We start from the raw sequence: 15,888 nt of genomic DNA, 5'->3' as shown, positions 1-15,888 counted from the left end.
CCCCAGGATGGCAGAGTGGGCAAGCCACCCACTGTAGAGACTTGAGAGACTGTGGCTTTGCACTCCCCAGGATGGCACAGTGGGCATGGTGGCCCCTTCGTGGATCTGACGTCGTGGACTCCTGTGGCTGTGGTGCCCCCCCGCTTCCCTTCCCCCTGAGGTGCCTGTAGTTTTGTCATCAGATGCCCCTGCAGTGTTCTCTCCAAAGGACTCAGGTCTCCTGTGTGGGCTTTGCCCTTGTGTGGATACACTTTGGCCCACGGACACTTGGAATATTGTTAGATGTGCAGGACTTATTGCCTCGGTTTATCGTATGCACTGGATATTGAATTGATTTTTTGGAATTGTTATTGCTATTTGACCGTGACTTATCAGTGGTTTTTATTTCCCATAAATTTCGAGTCACAATTTAATTATGTCCTTGCTTTTTTTACAGGGGTTTGGGTGGTGTCACTGTGACTTGTTGCTCTGCATTGGTGTGTACATGGTTTGGGGGGGTGGGTGTATCGCGTATGTGTGTGCACGTAACCTTTCGTCCTCCCCCCTCCCCTGTGTCGTAGGTGCGGTACTCACCGTTGTCGTCTGCGCCAGCGTTCGTACTCGTGGTAGATGAGCAGGTAGACGAGAGCAGGTAGGATGTTTAATTCGGGTTCCATGCTGTCCTCCTTCCTCGTGGAGTGCGTAGAGGTGCGCGTTTTCCCATTCGTAGTCTGTTTCCGCCGTGTTTTTATCGGCGGTGCTCCCGCCCCGGAAAAGGTGGCGGATTGGCCGGTCAGAATAGTGTGGGCGGTACATTGTCTGACGCCTGTCTGTTGGCGGTGACCGCCGCGCTGTTTGTCGGTCCCGCCGTGCCGGTCGGAGTGTTAATGTGACGGGCTGTGTTGGCGGTTCCCGCCAGGGTCAGAATTCCATTTTTTGGACCGCCGGCCTGTTGGCGGGTTGGCCGCCGCTTTATCACCGTCCGCCAGGGTTAGAATCACCCCCATAGGCTGGGTTTTGGGCTTGAATAAGCCAGGCTAGAAGGTGTGATGACGGAACCACAAAGAGTGACAAGAGCGTTACACATTTCACACCGGCTCTGGACTGAACTAAGGGCCAGATGTATCAAAGGATTTTACCCATTTTGTGTCCATGGGAAAATGTGTTCATACATATGGCCCTAAATGTTTATCCAAAATGCGAAAAGACAATTCAATGAAGGGTCCCAGGGAGAGCAGACACACAGTCTCTCCATGGGATCCTTTGAGACAGGAAGGACATCACGGGGACAGGGGATTAGAGGGGAGGGAAGCAGGGGAGGGTTCTAAGAGTGGTTATAAGTAGGTAGGCAAGGGAGGGGTCGGACACTTCCGAGCAAAATTGAACGTCTGTTTAGAGCAGGTTGCAGTGAGTGAGGCAGTCGATGGGGGAGGGTGGAGAGCCAGATGCGGGCCTGGCCACTCTTCTGGGGAGGGGGGGTGGGTGGGAGGAGAAGCAGGTGAAGGATGACAGTGTGGATAATAGGTGAATGAAGGTGTAGGATGGGTGAACAAAGCAAATTTGGGGAACGAAATGGAAGACTGAAAGGTGGGGCGTTTCAAAAGGGGCGGTACTGAAAAGAAGCTGCGAAGTTGGAATGTTTTAAAGTTGTTCAAACGTTTTGTTATTAATTGCAACCCTGTCCTAATAAATGGGCTTTTACACCATTCCTGAGAGTGATGGTGAGTGTGTCAAGAAGATCTCTATGCGCTGTAATGTACAATATTTATGACTTGCTGTATTGACAGATTTATTCGATTGACAAAGTGTCTTATGTCCGCCTAATTCAATATATTTATAATGCAGGATGTCATTTCTTTTTCTTGTCTTCTTCAATCTCTATCTCTTTTTCTTTTGTGTCTCTCTTCAGATTAACTTATTTCTATAATTGTTTCTGAATTTGTACAGCTCATTAAAGTTAATACAAAGTGTGTGGATTTGGAACGGTGCTTCCTGTATCTAAATGATTAGGATCTTGAAATCCGCTATGCACCCTATATATCCAATGCATTTCCATACGTCAACATTTTCATATGTATATTCATGTTGTTATGAGTAAAAAAGTTGCCCAAAAACTCGTACTCAAAACCAAAACAATTTGAATGAGTTATGCGAGTATAAGAAATTGTTCATGAAAACGAAACACTCCACACTTTAACCATGGGAATACAAAGACAGTACAGTCAGAAACCTGTATTTTTCAATATGTTTGAATGTCAATGTAACACTTCCAAATTCTGGGGCTGAAAATGAGCTATGGTCAAAATAATTCACTCTCATTTCAATAAGCACGAATAACGAACAATATGCAACAGGAGAATATTACAGTATTTCATATTTATTCAATAAAAAAAGAAAATCTAAAAAGTAAGTAAAATGTGAGGTGGTCCAAGATAGCTTCTTTGTATCAGTTCTTTTTCTGATCTCTTGCACATGTGTGGTTCACAGTCACTGGAGGAAGCTTCATGGCAGAAGTGATAGTGAGGTGGCAGATACTGAGATGCCGAAAGCATCCTAACACTAACAGCACTAACAGTGGGAGGGCAACGTGGTAGATCTACCACTGATGAGTCAAGAGTGAACCACAAAGTCTGGGCTGGCCTCTCACCTATGAGCACTCAGTGCCTGCATGATCAGGCCTTTCACTGCTGCGCATTGAAGACTAAATGGTTGACGCATTGTTCTCAACTGTGAGAAGCAAAAGTTGGTGAAGATCTGGAAAAGGTGATGTTAGAGAGGGCTCAGGAGTTAGAATCAGGTCTTTCAAAACCTTCGTTTTTCACTGAAAGAAAGGCATAGGGGAGCCGGAAAGTAAAGTATAACCTCAGAAAAGTCTGGGAGGAGACAAAAAAAGGATGTGATCCTTGAGACCTTGAATCACATTATAGAGGAGAAGTGGTGGTCTCCTTTGGGGAGCCTAGAAAAACAAGACCTTTCACAATGAGACCTTACACAAAACTTTACAGTGATACATTTGTGTGTCAAGCTAGTGGGTTTATTTCAACTCAAACAGTGTGTGGTGCACTGATTTTTCCAACTACCGAATTACGTATATGGTTCCACCAGTCAAACAGGTGTCTTTGTTAATATTGAATATAGGCAATTATTTGCAGTATACATATGGGTGAGCTCTTCAAATGTATATGTGTTACTGGAGAAATGCCACTTAGAACTTCACACTACTTTTTTTTATCTGTGATTGAAAACCTGAAGCATCAGTACATGGATGTTGTTTGTTAACATAATAAAATAGCCCATAAATACCTGGCCCAGTGAAGTTAGAGATTTGTTAATTGCTGCTGCCTCCACCAATCTTTGACCAGTTGCTTCCGTCTTAGAAATACGTTCCGATCCCGCCAGATCACACAATGTCAGGGTGCCAAAGGAAGCCACTCCCGAGATGCTGTCCATACCACTCACTCGCAACATCACCATCAGGTGAGAACGGGAACTGCATTTAAATTGCAAAACATGAAAAACATTGTCAGCAAAGTAGGGTCTAAATCTGGTTTATACAAAATTGCCAAATCAACGTTGAATTGAGGTGTTTCTCATTCTAGTTTGCTACTGCTTCATTAAACAAAGAAATGGCACATAAGCAATGTATAATGTTTTTCATATCCTGAAAATCTATTGGCTGGGTAAAACAGTCAACTACTATTAGAGATGTTAATTTTGTCTGCTTTAAAATAAATACAGTGCTGAAGGTGTCCTAAAGAGAATATCCTCGCCTGAGTTTTTATCCTGTACATTTTTTAATTTATTTCATGCACCTAACAAGCATTTGAATATGCATGGTTAATTCATAGACCAGAGACAACACAGGCACAACTCAGGTGACAACACAGTACACACTTCCCCGGTACTCCTCCATCAATTTGCCTTTGCCACAGAAGAGAGAATAAACTTGGTTCAGTCGCCACTGTTTAGGTATATTTAGGTCAAAGTTTCTATAGGAAAAGCATTTTTTGTTTAACTAAAAACTTTGGCGCCATTTGATGAATCGTCAGCTCCTTCCAGGAAAGTTGAGGAGGATCCATCTTGAGGGGCAAAGAAGGAGGGGTGGGTTGCAAAATCTTGATTTTCCATGTTATTTTCGATAAGAAAGTTCGGGAAGTGATATGGAAAAAATGGTGGAACAGAGTTACACCAAATCTGGCTGAAAATGAGAACATTCTTCAGAAAGTGTGCTCTTCATTATTTGCTGTAAACAAGACCGGCTGATTTTGAGACAATTTAATTTAAAGGGGTTCTTCGGGTAGTCATGAAGGAGTTACAAAGTTAAATATATATACAGACGGCCGGGCCAACAGTACCACAAATTCAGAGACTGGGGCATGTTGATTAGCCGAAGAATCTGATTGGCCAGCCACAACATAGAAGAAAATGCCACAGTGGGCATTTTAGGACTCCGGGAAATAGTATAAGGGAGCAAGACAGGGACACCCTGACCACCCACACCTATGGGAGGGAACCCAGAGGGATCCTCACGACAGGGGGCCAATTGAAAAAAAACGAAATTGCGTTGCGGATACTGCAGCACTCCTGCAGGACTTAGCATGTCCCTCCTGTGAGGCACTATAGTACTCCTACGGGAATCACTGTCAAGCCTCAATCCCCATAGAGCCACAGGGCCATGAAAGCTTCATTGTGTTAAACTTCCAGGATTACATGGAAGCACAGAAGTGAAGCTTGAGCGGAGGAACCACAGGAGTACCACTGTACCGCAGTGGCTGGAGTTATGTTGCCAGAGTTATCAGCTAAATAAAACTTTCACCCCACCATGCATTGCTTATGACCTCACATATTACATCATTCATGACATGTTAAATGACAGCAATGACAATATCACTGATGACTTCATCAAATTAATGTGACAGTTTGCAATACACTTTTCAAAGTGGTAGGTTTTCAGCAAACTACACCTAGATCCAATTTTCTAACACTTCTGAGGTGCTAAGGAGTGTAAAATTTCACAACATGCATAATATGAAATATACCTGTGAAATCACTTGCATTTAGTAGACATTATCATCCATTTTTAGTGGTATTCAGGTGTATTTGAAACATATTGGCTCTGTAAACACTAATCCAATCAACTACTTATTAAACCTTAAATACCTTTCGAAAAATTGTTTGGTCATTATTTCTTGATAAGAGACCAACATTGAGAGTTATGAATGCCAGATTTGGCCTGATTCATCCTTTTCTTTTTAAAATTAATCACAAAGACAAAACAACCACTTATGATGACCCTGCTGTCTTTAAATGGTTTGCACATAAATGTAGAGGAGAAGAGGTGGAAACTTTATTTATTCGTTTTCAGTATGCCTAACATTCTCTAATATATTTGTAGACTTTATTACAAGCTTGATGTTTGTCAAATAGATTTTGCTTTTATACTGATAGCTTTCCTATGTCTATTCTGCAGGTCCTGATTCATGAGTGTTAATATTGATGAAAACTGGTCAATGTACGCCATGATATGTGTATGCGTAACAACAAACTCATATCACTGTTGTCGAATCCAGCTGATATGATCTCCTCATCAACCCTGAGTCAGAAATACGTGGTCAGGCAAGTTCAACACTGGCACCTTCGCCGAGGACTGGAAACACGCCGAAGTACACCACCTCCTGAAGAAACCCTCGACCGACCCATCAGAAGTAAAGAAGATCCTCAGGCCCATCTCACTGCTATGCTACCTGGCCAAAGTACTGTAGAAAGCCACAACACACAATTGCGAAATTTCCTCGGTCAACAACTCTCTGGTCGGCTCCCAGTCCAGGTTCCGCAGCAACCACAGCACGGAGACGGCCCGTCTTGCAGCCACGGATGACATCCAATCACTTGTAGACCACGGCCACACCGAGGCACTCATACTCCCTTACCTCTCAGCGGCCTTCGACACGGTCTCCCACAGCACACTATGCACCAGACTCCACGACGTAGAAATCAGCGGAACAGCCCTGCAATGGATCCACTCCTTCCTCTCCAGAAGGACTCAGAGGATCAGGCTCCCTCCCTACAGATCTAAACCCACAGGAGTCATCTGCGGAGTTTCCCAAGGATCCTTTATGTGTCCAAGTCTTTTCAACATATATATGACCCGACTCGCAGCCAACGTCAGAAGCCACGGAATGGACACCGAGTCATATGCTGATGACACACATCTCATCATTTCACCCACCGAAGACCCGGACACAGCCAAAAGGAATTTCCACTCCGGAATGGAAGCTGTCGCTACCTTCATGAGAGAAAGCTGCCTCAAGCTCAACTCTGACAACACAGAACTCATCATTTTCAGAAACGCCACCTCATCATTGTACGACTCCTGGTGGCCCACATCTCCCAGCACCCGCCGTCACTGGCTGAGCACACCTGCAACCTAGGGATCATCCTTGATTCCTCCCTAACTATGACCCGACAGGTAAACTCAGTCACCTCCTCCTGCTGGCACGCACTCCGCAAACTCCGGAAATTTTTCAAATGGATCCCAGCAGACTGCTGCAAGACAGTCACCCACACTTTGGTCACAAGCAAGCTTAACTACAGCAACACTCTCTACGCCGGCACCACGACGAGAAACATAAAAAAGCTGCAACTCATCCAGAATGCCGCCACCAGACTTGTTCTTAACCTCCCACGCCAAGAACATATCTCCCTGCACCTGAGGACCCTCCACTGACCCCCAATAGAAAAATGAATCACCTTCAAGCTACTCACCCACACGTACAAAGCCATACATAATGTCAGACTGGCATACCTGAACCACCGCGTCTCCTTCCTCACCCCCGCCATATCCCTCTGCTCCGCTCAAGTAGATCTGGCCACTATCCCTCGCATTCAGAAAACCACTGCCAGAGGACGATCCTTCAGTTAGATCACAGCAAAGAGCTGGAACAGCCTACCCTTATACCTCAGACAAAGCCCATCGCTCACCATCTTCAGGAAGAACCTCAAGATGTGGCTTTTAGATGGGGCTCCACCCTAACCCCCCCTCAGCGCCTTGAGACTCTCACAGGTGAGCAGCCACGCTCTACAAAAACTGATTGATTGACTGCAACCTAGGCCTGAAGCAACTGATTGACAGATCATAGGTGGGGTAACAGGTAGGCTGTGGACAAACCCGCATACAGGAAAAACCCTGATTGATCACTCAGATAGGCAGTGACACCACAATGGTCCTAAGAGACAGGCCCCTAATAAAACACATTTGACCAGTGGGGTGTGTGTTCCCAAAGCACCATAAAATTAGACGCCACATAAAGTTAGGAACATTTGGCTAATCAGAACACAATACGCAGTGATCATGCGCTCCCCATGCCGGACATCTGGACATTTTATCTACTGACCCGCAGTATGTCCAGGTAAGGTCAAGACCCACCTGCGCACTTTATCAGATGATCAGATTTATGACTCCGTAACTAGGTCCTATATCGTTTTTCCAAAGAATGCATAGAATTGTTTTATGATGCTTCGAGAAATATATAAGGGCACTCAGAACCAATGTACCTCGAGAAAGTCATCAAACCCCAACTCTACACTGCTCTCCTGGCCACTGCGTTTAATTAAACAAACTTTTCATATTTTGCCAAACACCTCTTGTCTTTCATTTCCGTAAGGTAAATCCACATTCGAGCAACATTTGGTTTTATTTGTAGCCTTCTCTCCAGCATTCCTCATTATCCTAGATGCATGAAGTGACAACGTTTTCGTCTTCTGGTCTCCCTATCCAACTCTGCTTTTTTTTTGTATACCTAGATTGTTTTTCAGTCATCATATTTTTGCTGTGTATTGTCTAAGTTCTTCTTTTTTCATCTTTCCTGTTCTTTAAATTTTTGTATTTACCTTTGATATATTTTTCTTTCTTTTCTCATGGATTTCTCTTCCTTTGCATTTTGGCATTTTGCTATTTCTGTTCAATGATATACTTTAATATTTATCTCCATAGATGTATTTTTGCAAATTGTAGAAATGTTTGTTTTCATATGTTTATATTATTGGTATGAATTCAGGGCTGTAGTCTGAACTGATGAAGAACTATAAAATCTCAATAAAAGCCAGAGGGCTAGGTCTTATTTAGCTAAAGTAGAGACTGATAATTTATTTATTCAAAACTCACATCTTTCTGAAATGGAAGCCATAAAACTTCAGAAATGTTGGCTAGGCAATGTCTTCATTTCTCATAGTTTCCTCACAAGGTTGTGATGTGGATGGCAGATGGATTATCATTAGGTTATTAGTTGAAAGCATATCACATGCAATTTTTATTATTAATGGTTCTGTTTTGGTAGATAATGTATTTTGGAGTAACATTTCTTTGAAAATACTAGAATATGATGATGATTATTTTATCTTTAGTGGGACTGTAAGCAAGTAAAAGATCCTTTGTTGGATGGAAATTCAAAAGTTAAACTCATTCCCCATAAAATGCATAAACAATTTTATTCTGCTATTAACCATACGTCCTTAGTTGAGTTTGGAGGTTATATAATATGGATTCATGAGAATTTACTTTTTTCTCATCACCACATCACACTCAATTGTGAATCAGTTACTTACTCCTAAGTAAGAGTTTGACTCAGACACTACTTAATGCTGAAATGGGTTCTGCTTTAATACCAGAACACACATTTGTTATTTAAGACACTGATTTCATATATGTTCACCCTCATCCAGGGAGATTGCTAATCCTTAGTTATTACATTCAAATTGTATTTCTAAATTTGAAGAGTTCCCTAAAGTAAATCTCCATTGTTTAGGATTCCCTTAGCTACTCGTGATATCATTATTAACCATGATTAGCAAAGGAAAAATATAAAATTCTTCTAAAGAACATTAAAAAAATGAATATTGAAATTCTAAAAATATGGTCAGACCACTTTCCAATTAAATTCCTTTGTACGGATATGATCCAGCTGAAGCCTCAACCCATGGCTGCCAAATGTTCTAGAAAACTAGGCTTGTGTCAACATCAACTCCTTTAGTAGCTTCCAGGCTAATTTTTTGCATAACACTAAGGATATCCCCAATAGACTGGATAAGGGTATCCTGAATTGGCTGACTAATGCTAGTGACTCTTATGCTCCTCTGCGAAGTACCAGACCACCAAGGTGTCACAACACATCAAAAAGGTTCTCAGAGGACCTGAAGTCAGCCAAATTGGAATTATGAAAGAGAAATGAGGGTAGTAAGGGTGAGAGGCGCCGCACCTCTAGGCAGTAAACAAATAGTTTTAACAAAGTAAAGAAGTACGAGCGAAGTTCGGTGCAAAACGGCCCAGTGCCTTACTTCCCGGTAGGCACCAAAACGGGTACTAGAAGTACCCTAGAACAAAATGGGACAAGATGGCCACAGCACACAGAGAGTAATGTCCAACAGTAAAACAAGAATAGATATTCCTGGTGTCGTTCTGTAGGTTGGGAGAAGTATGAAGTTGAAACGAGTCTCAAATCCTGTTTGCAGATGGTGTCTTTATTTGTAGGTATTTGGAAATCATTGAGTCATCATGGAGATACAGCCAACACGTGTTTCGTCACACAGGTGACTTCATCAAGGCTGGGGCAGCTGGCCAATGTGGGTAAGTGGTGGTGCTAGGTAGTGAAGTAGCTCAGTGATCAGTTGAGTGAGCTTAGTACAGTCGTAAAGCTGTAATTAGTACGACCTCGCGACTACTTCAAGCTCACTGCTACTCTTCTTCCTGGTTATGGTTACAGGCTTATCAGGGCCTCCTCTATCTGCAGTATCACACAAGCTCTCTACCTACGCACCTACAGCTGCTTGGCGCAGCCATACTAATTACAGCTTTACGACTTTGACGCCAACCTGACCATGAAACCTCAATTAGGGATTGTGATTTACTCATGTTTTTTACAATTTAGGAAAATCAGAAAGATCAGTAAACTTCTATCTTTTGAGGCTCTTACGCAGGTTATCATTGCACTGGTCCTTTCTAGATTTGAATGTGCTAACTCCCTGTATCTGGGTCTCCCTAAGTGTCTAAACCGCAGACTCCAGTTGGTCCAAAATCAAGCAGCCAGGCTGTTGTTCTATCAACCCCATAGTTGTCAGATCACCCCCTTATTGAGGACCTTGCACCTGCTACTTGTAGAACAGCCCTCCATCTTTAAGGCAGGGTATCCCATTTTTAAAGCACTCCAGACTGTCAGTCCTACTCTTGTATCTTCCTGTATATAAAAACATATTCCTGTTTATAACTTGAGGTTCTGACACGCTAACCTTCTTACCATCCCCATCTTTAAAAAAAAAAGACAGGTGGCTCCAGGCTTGCTGTACTGGCTCCTCGAATCTGGAAAGCTTTTTCTCCAGAATGCAGGTTCTCCTCATGCTACACCACATTTAGGAAACTCCCAAAGATAGTCTGGCATATAAGTAATAAGCTGTTGCATGCTATGCTTTAGTTACCTCAGTGCCAAGAAACTGATCTGGTGAACATGCGCCCTATAAATATTTGTATTATAACATAACTTCACTTACTGCATTATTTGACGCAAAGATGTATTTTAATTGTCTCTCTACTGAGTCTGCCTCTGCCTTCTTATTTGAAAGTAGTGCTAGATAGAATGGTGGACAGAACAAAATGGGAAAACTACTAAAAGTTAAAAAAAGAAAGAACTAAAATTGAGTCCATATCAAATAATAAAGGTCAAGACTTCTTTAAAGATAAATACATTTTAAATGAATTTGTTACTTTTTATAAAGATTGATACACACCACATAATTGTCCAGATATTTCAATGAAGGTAATAGTTATTGCTGTTTCCTCATTGAAAGAAGGAAACACTCCAGGCCCTGATGGATTCACAATAGAATTCTATTCTCAATTCTATAAAATATTATTTCCTAATCTTTTAGCTTTAACTTTTAACATCCAAACCTGCACAGGGTACATTACAGGAAGCTACAATATGTTTATTGCCCCTAGGAAAATCAAGATTTGAAACAATAAAAAAATTATAGACCAACATCTCTAGTCAATACAATCATTTTTTCCTAAAATTCTATCCCTAAGAATTGATCCTATGTTACATGATCTGATAATGTTTGGAACAATATAGTTTTGCAAATCGACAATTCGGAATGGATAATGCTTACATTTTCTTTTCCATATAAGGCCTCACAACTAGATTATCCTCTACCAGCTATCACTTTAGATGCAGAGAAAGCCTTTGATAGGATCAGTTGAGATTTTATTTTTATGCTCCAAACTTTAGAATGGTTTGGCTTTCAACACAAAATTGCAAACCTTATTCCTTTACTATATATTGCCTATGAAACTGCCATTTTTGCAAACAGTATTATGTCAGGTTATTTCCCCCTAAAAGGGGGTGAGGGGTTATTTGTCAATGATGACCCTTATCTCCTCTACTTTTTATTATTGCTTTAGAACCCTTCCATACCAAAATTAGACAGAATAACAGTATTTCAGTATTTTTTTTTTGTGAAAACAATTAGAAAAGTTTAGTATATGTTGAAGTTATTCTCATGTAGTGCTCCAATCCTGATGTATCTCTTCTCATGCTTTTAGATCATTTCAAACTTTTCCATACTTTTAGGTTACAAAATAAGTTCAGACAAGTCAGAAACATTAACTCTTAGTAAACTATGTGTCAAGCAGTCTTTTGCTTCCGTAGAATTTTCTTGAAAACCTGATATAAAATTTTAATATATTTTTCAAAAGATGGATAATTTGACTTTGAGATGGAATCCTTTATTCCTTTCTGGGTGGGGAAGTTAGAATTCTAATAATATAATGCTACTCCCCTTGATACTTTATACCATTTCTATGATTCTGATTTAAATTCCCAATTATTATTTTATAAAAAGTGATAATATTTTCTTGAAATTCTTATGGAGTAATAATAGATCAAGATGAGCTCTGTCTTGATGAACAGTACCAGGATGGTGGATTAACATCCCTAACTTCAAACAGAATCATTCTGTCTTTTCCTTAAAATGAGTTGCTCACTGGGTCATTTATGATGTACATTCCCAAGCTCCTTTGTGGTTATGGATAGATAACTCTCTTATTCCTGCTTTCAATTTTAGAGAAATATTATTGTTTACAACAAACAAAGGTGTCTAATTAGTCACACCTGTAACCTGCTAAAATCCCTGTTGTTCCCTGTTAATTTAACAACCAATAGTTTTCACCAGCACTTTATTGGGTACAATATTCTTATTAGGATTAAAAAAAAAGCATTCTTATTGGAAATCCTGGAGGGATAGAGGAATATATTTCGCATACCAGCAATCAGACAATTATATGGTTCTCACCCTTTTAGACTTTCTAAAGAAATTTAATTTGCCAAAATTATTCCAAAAAACATAATTTACAATGCTTTGTCTGATTCACTCTTGATGTTACAACAAACTGTCACCTCTCCTCAGGACAACAGGGCTGATTTATTTATAGAATCCACATGCAATGGTTCTATAATTTATACACTTCTAGACTCTGGAACTGATAAAGTAAAAAAACAGAGTTAGCTTGGGAGATTGACCTGTTTGTTGGTCTACAGACCTATGGAATACACTTTGATTTAAAATTCACAAATCTTCTCAAGGAGCTAATACTACACAAACATGGAATTTTGTTATTGCAGTTTATTGCTCCCACCACTCTTTCTGACTAAACTTACCAAAGATACATAATCGTCCTGTTGATCTTGTGCTCACCAACAGAGTAATATGAAGCATATTTATTTGTCCTAGCATACACAAGTTTTGGGATCAAATTGCTAAGATGTTGTACGTCAACATTCCACTTACCTTTCTGTACATTTTTTAGGCAATGGTGGGTTGAAAACATCCATGGTCACAAACTTGTGGATTTATTATTAGCAGTTGCTTTCCACAAAATAACTTCCAATTGATAAAATGCACTTAATGTTAATTTCCAATCTGGGTAGTATGCTTTTCATTTTCATCATAGATTAGATAAGAATTATGTATCACCTGTGCCACCACCTGTCAAAGGGATATGTTATGGATTCATGTAATGATGTTTCTGAATTACTCAAGTTCATTAGCTCATAGTTAGGATATTGTTCTTGAAGAAGTCAACAAACCCCCTTCAATCCTTTATATTTATATATCTGTCTTTAAATGATCCTTACCACTGTGTAAATACAAGGATATTTTCCTCTTAAATATATGTCTACATAAATATTTTTTATAGGACTTAAACCAATTCTCCTCCCCTTGATTGATTGTATAACACCTTCTCACCTAATTCAATCATGGGAATTAGTGCTCTTTTCTTTTAATATTTCAAAAAATTAGGTTATTTGATTCAGACTTTTTGTATGTAAACATCTTTCTTTATGGATTTACTATGAAAACTTATAGGGATATAGGGATTCCTCAAATATAATTTGTAAAAAAAGATAGTATAGCACTATAATAATGACATCATGTAGCATTGTTTATGGATTTCACAGTTGGTTAGAGTGCTCTAACAGCCAAAAAAGAGCTCACAAAAAGAAATTGAGATGTGGCCTAATGGTCAACTCAACACCCTGTGATTCTGGACAAATCATTTAACTGCCCTATTTGTACAAAAAATTGTAATGTAATTTGGTTGTAATGTGAAGTGCTTTAATGTCCTTGGGGCAAGTTCACACTATAAAAAAACTACAAAAACGTAGATCATGGTGTCATCAACAAAATTCCATGTGTTGCAGAATTTGTATTTGATGAGCCCACTTAGTTCTAGATTGAGCATACATTTTCAAAGGACACAAACTAACAACCCAAAAATATAGTAACACTTTAATAAAAACAAGACTTTATATTTTTGACACACAATGGAATTAGCCCTTTTTATATAATAAACCTCTTCTCTTCTTCCAAATAACATATCAAGAAGTTAATGAGGTCAGCAGCAGCGAAGCTACCAAGGGCCAGATGTAGGAAACTTTGCGGGTCGCAGCGCTATTTGCGACCTCGCAAAAAGCGAAATGGTATGTACCAATGCAATTTCGGAGTTGCAAATAGTGATGCAACCCGTTCCCGACTCGCAAAAAATTGCGACCTGATTTTGCGAGTCGCAATTACGAAGTCGCAAATTGCGAGTCGCAAACAGAATGCACAAGCCAGTCGCAAATTGCAAATAGTCGCAAAAAGCCCGTTTTGCACACCCAGATTAGCACTGATTCTGAACAAGTGGTAACCAGAACCAAAGTATAAAAGGAGACCCAGAAGGCACACGGCTTTCTCACAATGGCTGCACTATGCGTGAATGCATGGAGGAGGAGAGTCCAGGCTGCCCAGCAGAGGAGGAGGAGGCAGAGACAGGAGAGGATATACCGAACCAGGCAGACAATATTTCAACAAACTGAGGATGAGATTTATGATAAATACAGTCTGAGCAGCACGGTTATCCTAGAGATCATTGAACTGCTGAAACCTCAGCTTGAACGCCTGCCAATTTGCGGCTGCGCCATCCCCACACATGTGCAAGTGCTATGCTCACTGCATCTCTTGGCCTCGGGTAGCTATCAGGGGGTGATTGCAGTGGCAGGTGGGGTATCCCAAAGGGCCCTCTCAAGATTCTTCAGACGTTTTCTAGATGCCATTCTCGCACACATGTCCAGATATATATATCTTCCCAGGAATGTGGCGGAAATTAACAGCACCAAGTTGGACTTCTACAGAATTGCCAACTTCCCCCATGTAATAGGGTGTGTGGATGGGACACATATACCAATTTGCCCACCTGCAATTCTGGAATATGTGTTCCGCAATAGGAAATGTACCCACTCAATAAACATCCAGGTGGTATGTGACACCCATAATGTCATTACTGACATTGTGGCTAAATATCCAGGGAGTACACATGATGCATACATATTCAGGCACAGTGGGATACACCAATGCCTAGAACGTGGGGAGTTTGGTGAAGGATATTTATTAGGTACTGTGTAGTACACTCTGATGTCTTAAATACATGTTACTGCGTAACCCTGTGATGCCCTGCTAATTTTGCCTCTTTTGTCACACAGGTGACAGTGCATATGCCCTGAGACTATGGATACTCACCTCATACCTAACACCTGGCAATCAGAATGAGACAACATAGGACCTCGGCGGACCAGATCTGTCATAGAGAGGACGTTCGGCTCGTTGAAGTCACGATTCCGATGCCTGCACAAAAGTGGAGGGGCACTCCAGTATGCCCCAGAAACTGCATGCAAGATCGTTGCTACTTGTGCCATCCTACACAACATTGCCACCTGACGTGGGCTATATCTCACCCCTGACTACACAGATTCGGAGGATGAGGAGCAAGAGCTATTACACCAACAGCCTGGGGATGGAAGCATCGCAATGGAGGGCAGACAGAGACGGAACCACATTGCAACCCACTACTTTGGCAGGTACGTGGCAACTGTAACAACACTCACTAATATAAGACACACATAGCCCAATTGTGTAGTACAACAAATTATCCCTTTAATTTCAGGAATATAATGAAGAAAATATAGTCAACTAAAGTGCATGAAGAAAGCAAAAAGTAAAGTCTGACACATTTAGTTCATGTGCCTCAGTCACAACCAAGATTGGTAGCTCACAGCCTCCTGCGACTACGGCCACCATGGCTCAATCCAGGTTGGTCCCCTGATCCTTGCCGGGCACTGCTACTCCACAGGATTCGTGCATCAGTGGCAGATACACTGCTGACACTGGAGATCTCCTCACTATCCTGAGGGGTATCGCCAATGACCCTTGCTGCCTGGCTGCTCTCGAGCAGGTCCATTGCATGGCTGATGCGCCCAAGTCCTCTTGCCACATCACCTGCAAAATGGCCAAGTTCAACCTGCAGCTTCGCTGTGCGCCTTGACA

At 41.2% G+C, this 15,888-nt stretch overlaps 1 protein-coding gene across 1 annotated transcript in view; it reads right to left on the bottom strand.

Annotated features, from left to right (window-relative positions):
- Nucleotides 1–15,888, bottom strand: part of LOC138287930 (kinesin-like protein klp-3) — a 549,187-nt gene that overhangs the window by 106,734 nt on the left and 426,565 nt on the right. The window contains exon 12 of the mRNA XM_069228961.1: nt 3,283–3,469. Coding sequence (XP_069085062.1) covers nt 3,283–3,469 — 187 coding nt within the window. The remainder of the gene's footprint in view (nt 1–3,282; nt 3,470–15,888) is intronic.

The sequence above is a fragment of the Pleurodeles waltl genome, chromosome 4_1 (genome assembly GCF_031143425.1).
Source record: "Pleurodeles waltl isolate 20211129_DDA chromosome 4_1, aPleWal1.hap1.20221129, whole genome shotgun sequence".
NCBI classification, from domain to species: Eukaryota; Metazoa; Chordata; class Amphibia; order Caudata; family Salamandridae; genus Pleurodeles; species Pleurodeles waltl.
The sequence above is the reverse complement of the archived record's forward strand: the minus strand, read 5'-3'. Positions and strand labels throughout refer to the sequence as shown.